Source organism: Watersipora subatra, chromosome 10 (genome assembly GCF_963576615.1).
Source record: "Watersipora subatra chromosome 10, tzWatSuba1.1, whole genome shotgun sequence".
Lineage (NCBI taxonomy): Eukaryota > Metazoa > Bryozoa > Gymnolaemata > Cheilostomatida > Watersiporidae > Watersipora > Watersipora subatra.
Window position 1 is genome coordinate 52,131,000 of NC_088717.1, and position 19,229 is coordinate 52,150,228.

At 34.9% G+C, this 19,229-nt stretch overlaps 1 protein-coding gene across 1 annotated transcript in view; it reads right to left on the reverse strand.

Moving 5' to 3' along the window:
• Positions 1-8,668: 8,668 nt before the first annotated feature.
• The window catches only part of LOC137407193 (low-density lipoprotein receptor-related protein 2-like), a 79,870-nt gene continuing 69,309 nt past the window's right edge, over positions 8,669-19,229 (reverse strand). The window contains exons 48-57 of the mRNA XM_068093795.1: positions 18,210-18,385; positions 17,605-17,736; positions 16,930-17,045; positions 16,543-16,659; positions 12,955-13,134; positions 12,722-12,841; positions 11,683-11,793; positions 9,433-9,607; positions 9,174-9,279; positions 8,669-9,072 (exon numbers count right to left, since the gene is read on the reverse strand). Of these exons, the coding sequence (XP_067949896.1) occupies positions 8,893-9,072; positions 9,174-9,279; positions 9,433-9,607; positions 11,683-11,793; positions 12,722-12,841; positions 12,955-13,134; positions 16,543-16,659; positions 16,930-17,045; positions 17,605-17,736; positions 18,210-18,385 (1,413 nt within the window). The 3' untranslated portion in view covers positions 8,669-8,892. The remainder of the gene's footprint in view (positions 9,073-9,173; positions 9,280-9,432; positions 9,608-11,682; positions 11,794-12,721; positions 12,842-12,954; positions 13,135-16,542; positions 16,660-16,929; positions 17,046-17,604; positions 17,737-18,209; positions 18,386-19,229) is intronic.

Consider the following 19,229-nt stretch of genomic DNA (forward strand, 5'->3'; position numbering starts at 1 on the left):
TTTGCTATCGAGGGTATGCAGCTTAAGTTTGTTGATAATGAGATGTTATCATTAATGATAAGTATTTCAAGCTTTCAATTTCTTATATTCACATAGAAATTAGTTGATAAACGCATATTTATTTTATTTATTTATTCTACAACAGTCTTTACTAATTACATGGGGATCACTATTGGCATTGAAGGGTTTTTTAGGTTAAAATGTTGAAAGGTTAAAAGGTTGAAAAGGTTAACAGGTTAAAAAGTTAAAAAGTGTTATCGTCAAAACAGATGATCTTGACCTACTTACAGGAACATCAATGATATTGATGAAGAGTAGAAGTATTTGGGTATTGCTCAAAGTAGAACACGCTAGCTTTCTGGGTTCTATCAAAAAGCTCTGGCCAAACATCAGGTCAAGGCCATCAACTAGTATGCTATACCTGAAGTGAGGTAGCCAGCTAGCATCACAAAGGAAAAAAAGATGCTATCAAGAAAGGGTACATAGCATTGGAACTTCTAGCCAAGTATTGTCAGGCTGCAGCTCAGCAAGAAGGACTCTAGCAAACCAACTACTTGGCGAAACCAAATCGACTGGCCAATGGCTGGGTTCAGTTGGACTGAGAGGATAATGGCCCTGCCCAGCTAGACCAAAAGACCAACACCCACTGAACCAAGCTGACTGGTGGTCAACTAAAAGAGCAAGGCCTAGCTGGTCTTCAAATCGGATGTGAAGACCAGCAAGAGCGTAGCTAATTCATTTACTTCTGAAGCTGTAAATACTTTTACTGTAACATTATATTGTATAAATATATTTATCAATTACATACTACTAATGTTGAAAAAAGGGTCACAGCAGGTCTTTTAAACTGGTTTCAGTATTGGGATACTTTAGGTTCTTGCTACACATGAACCAGCGACTTGTGGATAAACTGTAGAGAAAATAGCTAATCAGTACACAAAAACTTGAAATATCCATTTAACAAACAAACCACATGTGTTTAATTTGGCAAATAATTAATTTCATCGGTCATTCAACAAAGACATAGTAAATGTTAAGCTTTTGCTGATCACACATACTGCTGTTACGATATGTTAAAATGTCTGATATCAAAAAAAGTGTTTATTGATGTGCGAAAAAATAACTATGTAGTTAGTAGCTCTTTTGGAAACAAACAGATTTGTTGATTTGATTTATCCAATATAACATATTAGAAATGCCTCTTTGGTTGATTGTTGGTATAGCAAACTGGAACTTTTTGTCATTGATCTTAACTAGTTTATTTAGTTCAAAGATGCCACAATTATTTTAAGACTTTAACCATTAAACTGATTAACAAACTAACCATCAAGGCTATAAATAACAAATAAATACATTGAATTATCTGATTAATTTTATGACAGATAAAAATGTCACTTAATCAAACTCGCAAAGTATTAAATAAAACAACAAACGTAATCCTGGTTACCGATTGCTAAGTATTGATCTCACTATGAACCATTGCTATATTCACACTAATTTCAATGATGAGAAATATTTTGTTTATAATGTTTTATACATGCACATGTTCAATTTTGTTAATATTTGTAAATTTAGTTTTTATATATTTATTGTACAACAATCTTCAGCAATATAATTAAGATAATTATTGACATTGGCATTGAAAATTTTTATATTTTAAAAGACAGTATAGTTATGGCAGATAGTCTTCATCTACCTAAAGAAACATCAATGGTATCAAAGAAGGGTGAAATTATTTGGGAATTACTCAAAGTAGAGCAAATTATGTTTTGTAGCTTTATCCAAAGGTTTTTGGCTGAACATCAAGTCAAGGGTGTCAACTCGCATGTCATACTTGTAGTGAGGTATCCAGTTGGCATTGTAAAATAGAAAAGGATTTTGTTGAGGAAAAAGACTTCTTTTGGAGTACGCTAGCCACTAGCCAATCGAGAAGGAGGGAAATTGAGAGACCAACAGCTTGGCCGAGTTAGACCAAGATGTTGTATGTTGACATTGCTGATGTTATTTTCTCATAGCAATACCATACTACTCAATGTTTGTATAAACAATGAATTTCCCACATCTATGTTTATAGTGCTATTATACTAACATTAGCCTCGACTATGCTTGCATTTAATTCTGTAGTTTTTACCGTAGTATTCAGTTTTGTGCTAGAGAACAGAGAATACACTTGAATCTTGTTAACACATAAACTGGTACAATATCGATAGAAGAACATTACACAAGACACTGACGGTTCAGTCCATTCAGAGTGAGAAATCAAAGACCTGGTCCAGAAGGATCGAGAAACTGACAGTAACCAAATCAAGCCATCCCTGTAGAGGAGTGTCCGTTACTACCCTTCAGAAGCATGCTGTGAAAATGGAGCAGCTGGTCCAAGGGGTGTAGGGCAATCTGCCAAACCTGCACAGAGTCAGTAGAGTAGGGCCAAGGAAATGTTTCACAGTATGCTAAACAACCCTCGTCTGCACTGACATTACATGGCGATGCCCAAGCTGGCCGATTTGGTGCATGCTGAAAGTGAGTATTTTTAGATGAAAACTGAGGAACCAGTCGATTGAATAGGTGTTAGTGGTAGGGGAACGGTCTGACAGCTAGCTGTTTGTTTTTTGTGCAGCAGCTGATGGAGGTAGTTCAGCAGCAGCCGAACCAGCATGGGGTTCCGAAGAAGACAGCTTCACCAAAAACCCTCCTCTGTACTGCTGGGACTAACCAAATAAAAAGCACCTGGACCAGAAAAATGACCAAAGGCTGCACAATTTAGAACCACAAACTAAATTGACTAAAGGGACTGGTCAAGCAGTCAAACCAGAGAGGCTAACGCAGATTCTATACAAGAAGACAGTGAATACACAAAGTATAACCAGGAGAAAGGAGCTTCCCTTGCAACACAAATTTTTCACGAAGCTTTAGGGAAGCTTGAGTTCAACCCCATGCACACAGCCCTTATTGAAAAGGAGAGTACGCCAGACGTTCCTCAGTTTGCTTCCAGCACAGCAGTTAGGATCCGATTGGATCAAGGGGAGGAGTAAGGTACAACTACCTGCAATGCCTAACGCAGACCGCTTCCATAGACACGCACGACTGAACCCACGGTTTGCTGGATGCTTGCCATCAAGTAGCAGAATCAGCCAATCATTCTCAGCGAACCAGCCAACAAGGTGAACCATACGCCTGCCTTAAAAATGGCAGGGTCAAGATTGCCTGAGCCAAACGTAATGATTCAGGGACCTCCCAGGACAGAGACGGCGTTGAGCCAACCGAAGTACAAGTTTTAGATTTGCTCCATTCCACTAGTTATTTCTTAACAAGAAAGTTATAGGGTCGGTCTATCTAGTTCCTCTTGGTCACTAAATGCACCACCTATTTGCTGAGCAAGAATTTGACCAGTTTTCCGGACAGTGCCAAACTATATCAAAAAAACAACTATGGCTTGCTATCCTATAGGACTAAACTGTTAGTCCATGACTTAATCTTATCATGATGCATAACGTAAAAAGAGAGCAAGGGTGCCAATCTAAAGATGCCATTTCTGGTAGCTTGCCAGAGCTTTATGAAGTTTTAGCAGCTAATGGAAGTGGCAAATGGAAGGTCGCTAAAAGGTACCAATAGTTACAGACACCTGCTGCTGCGCAAGGGATGACTAGAAAGGACATGGTAGTATTGGTCCGGACGGATATGGCCATTCCATGTTGACTCACATGAGAAACAACTGTCTGTTGGGTGTGATAAAGAATTGTCCATGGAGGACTTCCATTGATCACTAGTTTGCCTGGTTCAATTAGAGGCATGGTTATTAGTAGAGCAGGAGGGCATCAAAAAGCTGTCAAAAAAAGTGATTTATTCCTTTTGAAGGTGGGCTATGTAATAAGAGTGGCATCTAGATCAGAATTTTGAGCTGATTTCAAATATTTGGTTTCTACACCTCTCAGATTGTTCATTTTTGAGCAATATAATTAATATATTATTTCAATTAAATAATTGTCTGTAATGTTTTATTTGCTTCTGCCAATAATGTGATAATGAAAATGGCATATAAATACTAAATAATTAGCAATAACCTAAGTTGAAATCAATTCTAATAACACTAAAATATTTATTATTCAAATATTAGAATAATATTAGAGGCATATTATATAATATTATGTATTCCCAGTTTGGTTGATATTGTGGCAACTTTACAGTTTCTCCTTGTTATTCCGCAAATCCTATACCATTACAGATCTGCAAAACAAAATGAAAAGTGTTTTTAAATGCTAAGACCATGTATATATAATATTTTAATATACATATATTCATCATTAATGCTTATTATGTTGAACCGTGTATTTTATTATGCAAGTGAAATCGCAATTAGTCAGTCTTTTATACTGTATGACACATATGTTAATTCTAATCAAACATGAAGCACACCTCTGGTTACGAGACCACTCAAATAATAACCTTCTAATTCACAGTCATCTGAGTCTTTTGCATCGCTACTTTAATCTCCATCCCCTTTATTTCTATTGCTACAGCAGCTGCACCTGCGCATGTTCGTACACTTGAGATCTGTATTGTTGAACTGACAGCAACGAGACTGGCACCCAGTTTTGCATTGACAAAATATGTCTATGAGCACATAAGTAGGTACTGGTTGTTGTGTCATCCATTCAGCTTTAAGCTCTCCACTTTCCATAAACCATCCATGTTGCTGGGGAGATGGGACATTGATGATGATTCGCTTGGCTCTTCGCCATATCATGTATCCAAAAATACACTTTACTTTATTTCATTAAATTCATTATTCAGCTGTTGGTCTCGTAGGGCTCAAACCACTTTCACTTCTATCTGTAAGTGACAGTAGTTTGTCTCACCTAAATCACGAGAAGCATCCTTGAAGCTGAGGGTGTCACTGCTAACAGTAACTTCATATTCTAACAAAAATTATTTACTCTAAAGAGAAGTATTCAAAACTTCAATGGTGCTTACGCTAACATGCTTCTTTTAAAATCAAATGGCTTCCTTGATATGCTACATTTAATCAAATATGGAGACATGCACCCTTTTTTAATCACACAAACAGAAAAATCATGAAATCTAACAAATTCTCGTTAAGCAGTCACCTTGCGTTTGATAAATCTCACATCAGACGCTTATTTCTGAAGAATGTGTAATTTTTACAAAAATAACAATATTCTACCTTGCTTGATGAGTTGCTATTTTAAAGTGTTATGCGAGAGGTAAAGAAGCCTCTATATAATGAGAAATGAACAGAAACTATAAATTACCAACAAGCCAAAAGAGTTAATAATATTTTCTGTAAAATATATCATTATATAAAAAAGTTGTTAGAATTTAAGTTAATTGATGTTTAACCAAATGAACATTGAACTTTTTATTAATGACTTTTCAAATCAACAGTTGTTCAGATATGCAAAGGTGACCAGTCTAGTATAGATTAGTCTAAGAGGCAATGGTAAGTTTGTTGACTCAAGATTTGAAGCCGTTTGATACATATTATTTATTACGCCGTATGCATATCAATGTCAGAGACTTAAACAAATGTAGATGTGTTATAGATGTACATGTATATGAAGCATTTACTTTGGTAAAATCAAACAGCCTAGCATCCTAAATTTACAGTTTAAACAAACTTTTTGCTATTTAGAGATTTATGAATTAATTTTTGACCTGTTACAAGTATCATGCTTGCATATAAAATCTATTCAGGCAGTAAAAGCAATCATTGCTGAGTGCTGTTCTACGCGTACTTCACTTGATAGTCATCAAGCTGCCATGCAGTATTGTATTGTATATGATTTGTAGCCCTAGAGCACCACGAGCTGAAGTAAAGGAGATGTTTTTGATCAAAATTTGATCAATGCAAAGGCATTTAATGTTTTTACATATTAAATGTTTGAAGTACATCGCATGATTTACTAAGTACATCAAGTTGGCAAAGAGTGGTTAAATTCAGTTTCATAACAAGATTGTTATACCGTTTTAAGTAAGTTTGTATTGACCAATAACACTTATTATAATGATACAAACAACTAATCATCACATACTTTTTCTATCACACATCCTACGACGTTTTTTTTACTTGGCTTGAGTTGCCTTTGCCAGCATTGGTCAGTGAAACAAAGTTAGGATCACAGCAAATCAATATAAAAAACTAACCGAGTAAAATGAAAATGGTCCTCGGAGAACGCTACCAGATAATATGTGATGGCAAGCTAGTTTGCCAGCTGACGGTGAAAAACGGCTTTATTCCAACTTGCTCTGTTCAGGCTTATACACGCAGCTGCCACTTGTTGCTGCAGTAATGATATGATGATGTAGTCAATTAATGCATTCCATAAATTGTAGCATTCCGAAATGCATGCCAAGTCGCAATTTTACAGTGACAATTGCGACGGTAAAAAGTCCATACAGTGGGAAGTGAACTTAGACTGTGAATCCTAAACAAAACAAACAAGTCGCCTACACTGTCTCATCGACAAGTCCCGCTAAGCTGGTGAGTAATTTTTAGTATAAACAGGACTTTGTATGACTTGTGTCTCAATCACATCGATTGAATATTTTAAACAGACCATTGAGGGAAAATTAACGTAGTTTTGCAAGTTTATCATAAATTTCATCAAGGCATTATTAAATCTGTATCTCGGACTTCTTTAGACATTCATACTTAAGGAAAAGCAAATGTATTTGATAACAAAGATTTTCATTTTCAGAATGTAATGAAAAACATCCTTTTTGGTGATAATTAACTAATGCCAAAAAAAGTGTTAACAAGTATTAAAATACCAAGATAGCTAGTTGCCCTAAAACTTAGACAGACCTATAGCAACAGGACTTTAAGTCTACCATATAAAAACTATACTTATAGCTTTATTATTTTGCATGTTAAAGTAGCTATGATTGACTGTTTGTGACCAAGGGTTTGATCTCCAATACAGACTTATTAGATAAATAGCAGTATAATTAAAAATTGGCAGACACTCAGACCCAGTATAGTGTTTGCACACCCAGATGTTTATGCTATCTTTTCTTCAGAAAGTTAAAAGAGCATATATTCTTAAGCTGAGTTTTACATGAAAATGTCATTTTGATACTAACTATAGCAATCCTCGCCGTTAGATGTACCCTATCACTAATAACAGTGCCAAACTTAGATTTGTATCCTCGCTAAGGTATGAGTCGATATTATGGCTATATAAAGGTTATTCTCAGTCAATCTATTTAAGAGGAAACTCACAACCCAGAGATTCTACTGTATATAGGCTATTTTGTTAGTCATAAACATGTAGAATGTGGTCGGAGCTAGTTAACAGTTGCACAAAGACATGGAATACGTAAATTTTGATAATATAGTCTCAAAATATAAATTTATGCTTTTTTGTAATGCAGACAATTTTGAATCTTGCACAATTTAAGTATTTGTTCTGGAATATGTCATACAGGCATTTAAATGATAATAAAGTAAATGGTCTACTTTTGATCAGCCAGGTTTCTCATACAATAGATCTGTGGATGGGCCATGAGAGAAAAAATATGTACCGATGCAAGGGCTTTTGTGGGACCTCACCCTACTTCTTACAACATAATATTTAGACCTATCGGTTGCACTATACATATATTATATATTATATGTTTCAAATAATAAATAATTGTTTCAAAAGACTTATAGGATTAGAAGGTCAAATAAAAAACTCTAAGGTCATTTAAATTCTATTAACGCTATAAATGATTAATAAAAATATCAGTAAAAATTGATAAGTCCTTCATGATTGCATCTGCCTAACAGCTATCACTATCTAAACAGATCAAATCTTTACCATAATAATAGCCAGGGATATGCTTGTCATCTGTCTAAAGCCTTGTTAGAGATTGAAAAAAGGATTACTTTGTATGGGATTTGAACTCATGACACTCATCGTAGTAGCGGACATGTTAACACCTGTCACTGCCAGTCAATCATATTTACGTAGTGATGAATAGTGGTACCTGTAGTTATTCTTTGCTCTATTGGCACATCAGACTGCCAGAGTATTGTTACCAATAAAAGAACAAAAATTGGGCAAACCAGTATTTTCAGTGTGGTTGAATAATTAATACGGATGGTAAGATATTTCAAACTGTAACGTGCATTTCAATTTTCAATATATTATTTCATAGCAGAAAGAAAAATTTTTAATTTTTTTTGTGGGTTTTGCAATATAAAAAACAGAGCTTTTGTCAGAAAAATAGATTTATCACTTCGTAAACAATAGAAAGTATGATAGTGATTTAAAGTGAGAAAGTCAAACTTGACCAATAGCGATACATTACTGTAAAATTTGAAGTTCAGTTGGTCATTCGTGTTCCTCTTTGTACATAATGATAATTAGCTACAGCTTGCATCTCCTTGTAAAAGCTAGCTGTCAAAAAATGACCTTTTGGTTAACTCTAAATTACATCTTCTTGTTATCACACCAAGTTTTGGATGAAAAATAATTGGTATTAAAACTTTTAAATGCGTGAAACTTCAGATTTTGCTAAATTAGATGCTTAAAACTATTTTTTCTGCGATGAGGTTACCAGAACTATCTCTAAAATTGGTTAGCATTCATAAAATTTTTATAATACTTTCATTTTCAGATATAACTATTTATTTTGCCTCGAACATGTTTTCTTAAACAGCTGCACATGGAATAATCCAAATATAAAAAGAAACTCAAGTAAAAAGAGAAGTGAATATTCAAATCAGTTTCAATCAAAAAGCCGTTTATATATATATTCTGTAATAAACCGGTAAAGTAAGGGATTGAAAGAACACCAAAGAAATAGGAATGTTTGCTAAAAAACATACATAAGTCATGTAATATCACAGTCATAGTAAATGAATGTGTAAAGTGTGTGAAGTATTGATTAAAGAGAAGATACACCGGCAGCCGGATTGTCTGGTATATCAACCTTGACTTCTGACACTTCTGCCAGGTTTTCATCTCCCATCACCTCATCAGCGGCTAAATAGATAGGATTGCCAAAGGCTGAGTCATGCTGAGCAGAAGGTGGAGGGTTCCCATCAGGATATGGGTCGACATTTCTCTGCAGCAGATTGTGATAGAGTATAGAGATATCGGAATGTCAAATTGAAGTCTGATAGGGATAAGAAATAATAGTATAATAAAATTTGCTATTATATTTACATGCATGGTGATTATTCCACCATGTTTGGACTCATACTGCACAGGTGGACTGTCAGAGACACCAGCACGAAATTCTGCTCCTCCGCTAGTGATTGGAATAGCTTTTCTGTAAAATATTTTTAATCTCACAATCCACACCGTTTAACAACACACATGTTAATCTATTGGGCATGATAAACTCGGTCTCATTTAAGAAACCTTTACACTCACTATTTGTGCACCGTAGTTATGAACAGTATTCAATGTTTAAAAAGCTAACCTTTTCTTGTAGAAGTAGATGGCCCCAACAATTGCAACAATCACAATCACAAGCAATATTACTACAATTGGCACAACAACAGCTGTGGTGTTAGGAGTGGCCTTTACAGCTCCAGGTTGTTTCGTGGGTGTTTCACCTGTGGTCACCGTCTCATTACATCTCTCACCAATATAACCTGAAGTTAGAAAGTGAGTTTTGTATTCTACAAAATAATTGGTCCAGCTCAAATCCATGCCTTGTAACATTGATTAACAAGTTTTACAGTAGAATAGTAGCTTATCGGGCATCTAGTAAGTAATACACTACACTCTTTTTTTTACTCAAAGATCTCTTTTAATCTCATAGCTAATAGAAATAAAAAATTATTATTAAGTATGCATAATTCTTTTTCAATAAATACATGTAGTACCATAACGAATACTTTTAAAGCTCCTACGACGACCAGCAAGTTATAAATTCATTTACACCAAGAACTTTAAGAATGTCCTTTGTTTCTGGTAAAAAGATTTAACATAAGAGCAAATGATATTAACAATTCAACTTAATCGTCTGCTTTTAACCATGATATATAGGCTACTAAATATTTTCTTATAAGAGTGATAATAATTGAAAAAGTATATGAACTTCTAAAAAGCGATGGTATTCTGTTATTGCTGAGTTGTCAGTCATAAATGGCTAATGCAGCATTATGTGGCTGCTGGCGCATATCAGCTCAGCTGCTGTAACTTGATGTTTGTTGCTGACACGTGGGACCTTAAGAGTAGATGGTTTGAGGCTGCTCTGCCATTTTGTTTAAACTCATTCAGGCACATTTGCTTCCCTAATTCCTGCAGCTAAACACACTACCATGAAAAGTTCAACAGAATTCTTAGTTTTTGGCCTTTTCTCAGTCGTTAATAAAAATGAATGCATAGTAAACTTACTAGCTTTACTTAAAACAACACAAAATAAAAAAAGGCATTGCCCATCATTTTGTCTTGCGGTTAACAAGTTATGCAAAGCTGCTATTTCTTTACTTTAATGCAAAACTCCCTATGGTGGTATATGCATCTAACGTATATCTCTATCACCAGATTTTGACGACCATCTGCTGAAAATAGATGGAATAGAATGGATATACATGTAATAATAGTTGATAAAATTTTAGGCTTGAGCAAAACAAAGTCAAGTCAGCTGAAAGGAACTTAAAGCATATAGCTTCAAGCAGCAAATACAATCGTTGATATTTCAGCCATCTTGTTTCTGTCTTTAACGCTAGTTTAAATTTGCTATATGCTACACAAAATTAGCTGATTTCCACATAGGTTGTTGTATATTAAAAGGCACTGTAGCTAAAACATGATTTGGGCATAATAAATATAAATAAAATATATATATAATATAGATACAAAATAAAAATATTTATAAACAAAATATCAAACCCACAAATTTATGATTAATCAGAAAAATTTGTACGTTGGGTTAAGTATTTGTATGTTGAGTTAAGTACTTGTATGTTGAGTTAAGTATTTGTATGTTGAGTTAATTATTTGTATGTTGAGTTAACTATTTGTATGTTGAGTTAAGTATTTGTGCGCTGGGCTAAGCCTGGCTTACAATAAGTGTCACATAAGTAGAGTGTTGGCAAAAAGCTAAGGAGACCTGAATGTGAAATAAGGCGTAACACACGGATGCCTTTCATAAAGCGCAAACTGGAATGCTCGTTTTGATCAAACTTTGTAGCTTGACCAACATTCACGCAACCTTGAGCTTCATATTGGTCGCTTTATCAACGTGAAACTTGACAGTGTCTATATAAATGAAATTACAATGCAAATTTTCAAATTAAATGTCAAACATTCTAAATGTTTTTAAATATATTATATGATGGTATTATGTTATAGTAAAACCCTAAAAATTGTTCAACCATTTGAAAAACTAAGGAAATCATCCGTGTGTTTTACCATAAAGGCTGCTGTTCTCGTCCCCTTTGTCCTCTAGACAGCGTTGACTAACACAACCTGGTGACCACTCAACTACATTTTAATTTTTCCCTGTTTAGAAGGTCAATAGAAGAGCAGCATATGCAAACATAACCTTGAATGAGATTTGAACAATGTTTAGTATCAAGCAGGTATCATACAGATGCATACATGTACATAGTTGTCAAGATACGGTGTAGGCATGATTATAGTAGTATTTATTTATATGAATATACTACTAGCAAATCAAGTCAACTGCAGGAAGGATTTGAGTAAGACAGCAACTAACCAGTTACACAGCGGCAGTCGATAGCACCAGTCTGGGTGTTGGTAACACAGGATCCTCCATTGTGGCAGTAGCACGCAGGTGGAGGTAACTCATCAATAGGGTTAAGTATTGCTGAAATACCGAAACTAAACTTGAAACTGCAGTTCATAGAGCACAGTAGTCTCTCACTTTACGAGGTTAATTGAGACCAGCATTTCACACGAGGAAATGCCGGTCTCAATTAGGTGAAATTTTGTAAAATAAAAACTAGTAAACTGACAATAAAATCACGTTTTGCTAATCGTAAGCATTTTAATTTTTTTTTAAATGAACTTGCTCGAAAATTTAGGATACTTTTTTATCACTTGCGGTTGTTATTGATGTTTGAGGTGATCTGATTGGCGGGATGTTTCAAGATTAAAATCAACCAAACTTGATTGCGGTTAAATGCTTAGAAGAAAGATACATGCAAAATGATGTCACTAGTTGCCATCGTTGCGATTGTTGAAATCGTCTATTGCGGAGCATTACGAGTCTTTATTTTATCAGTTTCTTTGCAACTATAGACTTCATAATAACACTTTTACTTGATCTGAGTGTTTTTAAAAAATCGAGTTTTGTGGATTTGAATCTTGAAACATTCTGACAGTCAGATCACCTCAAGCATCAATAGCAAGCGCAAATGATAGAAAACTACTGATACTTTCTGATAAAATCTACTAAAATCTTGTGCTGGCTCATCTTTAAGACATACGATTAAGGGCATCAAAAGGGCATTGCCCTTGTACACTTCACAAAACATCACACGAAAATTGCGATCTGCATCGGCTTCTAGTCTAGTGATGCTCGCAGAGAGATCTCACTGGATCAGAGTATGAAAGGGACGTATGTATTTTATTTTCTTTGTTTTTTTCTTTTATACATTTTTGCAAAATTTTAACTTTCAACGAACATTTTTTGCCACACTAAGTACTGAAGCCAGAAAGAATGAACCATGTAGTAACAAGAAATTACGATGTATAAATTAAACAAGGAATGAGGAAGAAAGATACCAACTCACGTGGATCACATTCTGGTGTTTCGACTCTGTCGTAATCAGGGCAAACACAGACTGGGCCTGCCATGGAACCAAGGCACATATGTTCACACATGTTCTCAGTGCATGAATTATTCTTACTACCTGTATGAATCATCCAAAATTATGTGTAGCAGCCATTACTGAGTGACCGAAGAAACTTTCAACAAGGCGTAACTATATTGGAGCTTTCATATCAGAAAAGGCAAGAAACATACCTGTTGGTAATTTATAGCGGTGGTCCAGTTTAAGAGAGTTAGTCTTTGGCAGGCCTGTAAGCATGGATACCGTCCTGTTCGTTGGATCAAACATATCCATCTTGTAAAGAGAGCCATTGGCCTCCGAGAGGAAATATAGGTAGCCAGCGAAGACCTCTAACCCAACCGGTGCTCCAAGAGCTACAAGCATGAGTATATAAAATAAGGTAGTTTTTAACCACAGAAATATTATACAAATAGTACATGACTGAATAGAACAATATTTTTATTAGGCTATTCACATGAGTAACTTTCCTAGTGAGCTTTCTCTATGTAAAAAAGTGGTCATAAAATGATGTAGAGATTTGAAACTATGGTTTTAATGCCAGATGCTGTAGTAAACGTTTGATAGCATTAATATCATTTAATTTAAGTCTTCATTGCAATAGACTAAATAAAGAAACTTTAAAACTTGATTAACAAATTTACTGGTGAGCAAATTTCGTATATCCACTGACTATTCAGAATACTACTAGAAATTCCCCACTCATAAAGCCCACGACCAAAGTGATATTGGAAAAAAGAAAGGGTACTGATGGTTGAGAAATGCAATATTAGCAGTCAAATAGCACTGCAGTGCAATAGGATAACTGCAATGGTAGCTGTAATGTACTGGGTGTGGGTGTTATTATGTACAACAAACAGCAATAATGAAAGGAAAGGTTTCTATGTTTATATTTCTCCCCCTGCAATAGGAGAAATGCAATATTAGAAGCAAAATGCACTGATATTATTAGAATAACCAATATTATTAATATAGTAATACAGTAATAATAGAAAACCAATGCACAATTTTGTTTACATTTCAAAACGTCATAGCTAACAATATCAAGAAGTTGTGATATTTATATAGATTTTTAGAAAATCTATTTAACAAAACTATTCAGAAAAAATAATAACAGTAACATATTGCCCATCATTGATGTTGTTAGTGTGACTATAACACTTCAATAGTCATCAAAACTTATAATTAAATATTGTAATAATCTCATAAGAATCGTTAGAAAAAAATATCATCGTCATTTCCTTTACTTTCAGTGCTTTGGACATCAGTTAGAATACCAAAGTACTCAAAAGTGTCTAAAATGTCAGTTATTTTGAAATCGGCAAAAAAGAAACGATTATATTTCAGTACTCCTACATTAATAACAGAAATCTTCGGCAATTTGACAATGCTATAGACTGGTGAAGTGTGCATGTTATTCTTTCATGAAATGCGCACGACTTAATGGTTCTATTCTCTGTCGCTCAGCGTTTCAATTGCTGGTCTTCATTTTGATAAAAGTAAGGCTTGGCAAGTTTTAATAACGATTTTCGGCCAAATTAATCCGTCTATTTGTGTATAATCCGTTCAGATGAGAAAGTTTTAAGATACTCTCGACACTTTTCAAAAACTTGGTAATATATTTAAATAGGTTTATATGTGTTTTGTATCGTTATTATACTTAAACGACTCCACAGAAAAATGGTTAAATTTGTTGATGAGATTTCGGTACAAGGGTTTGCGATGTTGAAGATGAATAATTTTCATGAGTTGTGTGCACATGCATTTATCATAAAACTCTCAAACACTCGCTCCGCTCTGTTTGTTCGTGGGATTACAAAAGTCTAACTAGACAAGTCAGGCAGAAGATCGTTAGACATCTGAGGTCTGTTTGAACCAACTTCTATGCACCCTTAAGGAAGTGCCAAGAATGAGCAATAGATTTATGAGTCATAGCAGAAGACATTCAACAGCATTTCAAACCTTTGTTTTGTAAACACAAATTCCAACAAGGCCTACACTCATGGTGCACTGGCTAACATTAAAAAAATTTCAATTGTTTACAGTAGTTAAATAATATTAAAGTTGTATTTGAAAAACTGTTGAAAGTCAAGGTGAATATGTTGCCTGGAGTGTCGACAAGACACAATATGTTTTTGAAACACTGTTACATGCCAATGCAGTTTGAAACGTAAGTCCGAACCCCTAGTTAAAGCAAACTTTCCTGAGAAAGTTACCTGTTTAAGAACAAAAGATGGAGAGCTGCCATACCAGAAATGACCAACCCAGAATTGATGAAAATTCCAAATTGTGTTTACATAGCAGCAAGCATTAATTAAGGCAATTGTACAATTGTGTGTTGCTACGACAACAACTCACTAATACTTAGTACATATACTTAGTACTAAATGTACTAATGTACTAATGTAGTACTAGTATTAGTACTAAATACTAGTACTAATACTAGTGCATAGTACTAATACTTAGTACTGAGCGCTGTACACGACACAGAGATGGTACAGAACAGCAGTATAATACGCTCAGCAAGACTTAAGGCAAGGGAAAGTGTAAGTGACGCACGGACGTTGCTCGACTTGCAAACGCACTAAAAGTGACAAAAAATTATAGGTTGAATTTGCGGACCCATGTAATGCAAACAGAGGACACTCACAGTGCACTCTCATCTACCTATAAGATACAGTAGTAGGCGATCATACAATGACGAAAATTACTATAAGATAAGCACCTCATGGTGAGCCAACACCAGTTTCTGTGAACTCCAGATGCGAACACCACTTTATACGCAAAATGAAGCTGACAGCTAAGCCCAGCTGACAGCTAAGCATGATCAGCAGTATTGTACTAAACCTCAGGCCAAATATATTACAGCAGACTGTTAAACCTATGAGGCACTCTCACTACACCAACAGTGACAAAAACTGTTCTACCTCAAAGGTAACTGATAGGTTTTTCTACATTTTTTGACTGAATTCATCTAAACTTTACACGCACATGTTGCCGTCCCTTCACCCAGGTCGCTAAGAGTATTTGGTTTCAAAAATCTATCTGGCTCATGAGGACAGCTTTTTATATACCCACCTGCAGGCTATCTCAGTAAAGATGAAAAACCTGGGCATCTCCAAGTTTAATGCTAGCTAGTAATATGTAACTGGTGTCATATAGTGTGATAAGAGGAAATCATGTTATATGATACACAGTCATAGTTTATTGCATGAACTATGACATTTTAACATTTGTACCAGTATCGAGAGGTACCAGCATCGTTATATCCAGAGTTTTGATGGATATTTTGTGCTGGAACAGTAACTCTTTTTATACACACAGACACACACACTTCACTTCTATGCATAAATTCTTATTATTATTTCAACATATTCAGGGTTTTTATGTTGTTTTCTCGGTTCGTATTAATTGTATCATTACTAAATCATCTTTTATTGTAATAGCAGCAAAACAGACTTAATTTAGCTATTACTTGCCAACTATTTCACATTTACATTTAATCACTTCTATAGTTGTTTTATTGTGCTTCTTAATTTATTTGACCTGCAAAAACATTTTCTTCATGATACGAAGTTTAAAAGTTAGAATGGTAACTGTTGTTATATCTTAAATAAAAATAAATTTGCCGTGCAGACTTTTCTTACCCGGAAACGCCGGGCATTCACCTAGTTAGGGCATTGTGTTATACATAATTAGGAACCTTGCACTATCGAGGTCAGTTCTAGTGTTTCATAACAAAACCCAAAAGCAGTTTTACTCACAGATTGATGCAATTATCCTAACAATATCTTCTCCATTAGCTCCCATTGTCCATATTTGGTTAGTTTTTCTGTCGCACCAAAACACTCTGTTGTCTTTGTAGTAGTCTATAGTCAAACCTGTGACAGAAATAACTTCTGTTATGAGCAAATCAACATTACAAAAATTGTAGATTTACCAATACCGTGTTGAGATTTTACTCTTGTACAATTGTAATAGGTTAACAGATATATCTGCATCATGGTTATCAGCTGTAAGTCATAGTAAACCTTTATTAATGCAGCGAATAGGGAAACAAAAAATAAATAATAATATAAACTGAACTAGTGAAGACAACTCCCAAACATTCAAATAATGAACACTTAGTAAGTACAAGAAATAAGGGATACCAGTAGGAGTGAAAACTTCCGCTTGATCAACCAAGACAGTTGCATTTGTGCCATTTAAAGATATTTTCTCGATAGTTGGCCCTTTTGCATAATTCTTGTAGACGACATAGAAGTACCTGCAAGCAAAGATCAATGAATGTATTTCCTTCAAAGCACCTGAGCTAACTTTCAGCCTAACTATTCATTAACAGAATATGAGTACCAACATCCAGCTGCCTTAAGGGTAGTATTATAGAAGTAAGCATATGTAGGACATTGATCAGCAGTTAGGGCTTTGCTACGGTATTAGGTTGGAGAAATGTAACGCAGGTAAAACAGACCTTTATACTTGCAGAGATTTAATTTATATATTGAATGTTGCTGAAAGATCTATCAGTAACTAAATAATATTTGATTGCGATAGCAGGAAGGAATACAGAGGTTATACTTGATAGGCAGATGGTGAGAACACAGCGGTCGTATATGGAAATGAAGGATGGTCCAATTTCTATATTTAGTAGAACGTAGGTAAGGTTACAGGAATGGTAGTTGATTGACAGTATGCAGAGTAACACTGCTTGTACTTTAAGTTAAAAGTGCAAATTTTGATGTTCCAAGCTAAACAAAGTACGGAAATCTAAGAAAAGAATAGAAACTTTAGAAATAGGTAGTAAGTACACCTCCCACCTAACTCACCCGATAAGAGGGTTAACGGCTATGAGCCCAGGCTCATCTGGCTGCCTCTGATGAACCGTTTTTGTATAAAAAGGTGAAAAACTGACCGCCACAATCTTGCTGTCGGCAGCGCTGGTGCTGTAGTACAGAAGGCTGTAAAAAAACAGTACGGCCAACAATAGTAATTGTCTGTTAGCTATGCATAATATGAACTATTTTCTCTACATAAGATTTGATCATATCGGTAGCATCATTGCTTTTTTACTCATAACAAAGTTCAACTGTTATCACCATTAGCAAAGATACTAATTATACATGACTTGAGGTGATTTTAACATGAAGGAAGTTGCATCTAACTTAAAGGTTAAGCTTCAAAATAGAAAAACCGAAAAAACAGAAAAAAAATGAATGGGAAGCATACTTAATTCAATAGGCATCACCAAGTAGTCAACATGAATTGTTGAAGCCACTATTGGTACCTCGAAGTCTACAAAAATTGACAAGTAGCATTGTGTGCCTTGAATGATGAGCAGGTAGCTACATTTTATGGTAAGTGTAGCACCATACATGATGGATTCCTTTTAAGGTGTAACTACTGCAACAAAAGGTGAATATAAGTGATTTACTCATTTATCCAGTCATAGGCGATACTCTCTACCCGAGCGACGTTCTTCAGCACAGGTTGGGGGTGTCCTTGGGTACCAATACTATCTGGTATTGCAGCTCTGTAGATGGTTTGGGCTGTCAAGTCAGCCCAGTAGAGCATACGGTAACCATTTAGTTTAGCGTCCACTGTCATTGGCTATCAAAAAATATATAGAATTTGATACGATGGTTTTGCGAGTCTTGCCGATGGGTGAATGATCTAGTTAGTAATGTAACATCAATTTTTGAACACATGCTTATGGGAATGAGTATGATATTAATAACAGTAACAAAACTAAAAACAATGTCTATAAAGATGAGTCAGGATAACTGACTCTAGCAGATCAATCAAATTTCAATCTCTACTTAGACTTATGACTGTAACTTCAAAAAACAAATAAAATGAAACCGGCAAAACAGTTTTGTAGAATTAACTGAATTGAAACATACCAGGAATATCAAATAACTAAGCGGAAGAAAGTAAAAATATACCATAAAAGATTTTATTGAAAAACAAAAAGTTTGAAATAAAGTTGAAAAGAGGAAAACGTAAATTAGTGTAAAACCTCTATTTGAACGTCCCCCCATATTTGAACGCCACTATAGGTGAATGATTGAAAATAAAGTGCCACCCTTTAATTGAACACCGCCTCCATTTGAGTGCCACTTTGACATTCTTTGATCTTTACGAACCCATAATAGCAAGTGATCACAAACATTGTCCACAAAGTCATACTAATAACGACTCGGTTACATTAATAACAATTAACACTTTCATTGTTTCTGTTCATATCAAAGTTCTTTTTTAACTCAATTGCTTTATGGTGCTTTGTTAATACTTTGAAAGCAGCACCATAAAAATAATTATCAACTGTACCAGGCTAATAGTAGTTTCTTGTTTAATGCGGTCTTGACATTTTCGCGTATGTGAAAATCTGTTTAAAATTTGCGATGGAGTCTGTACTACTTTTTTGAGGCAACGAATTATAGGAGTTTAGGCG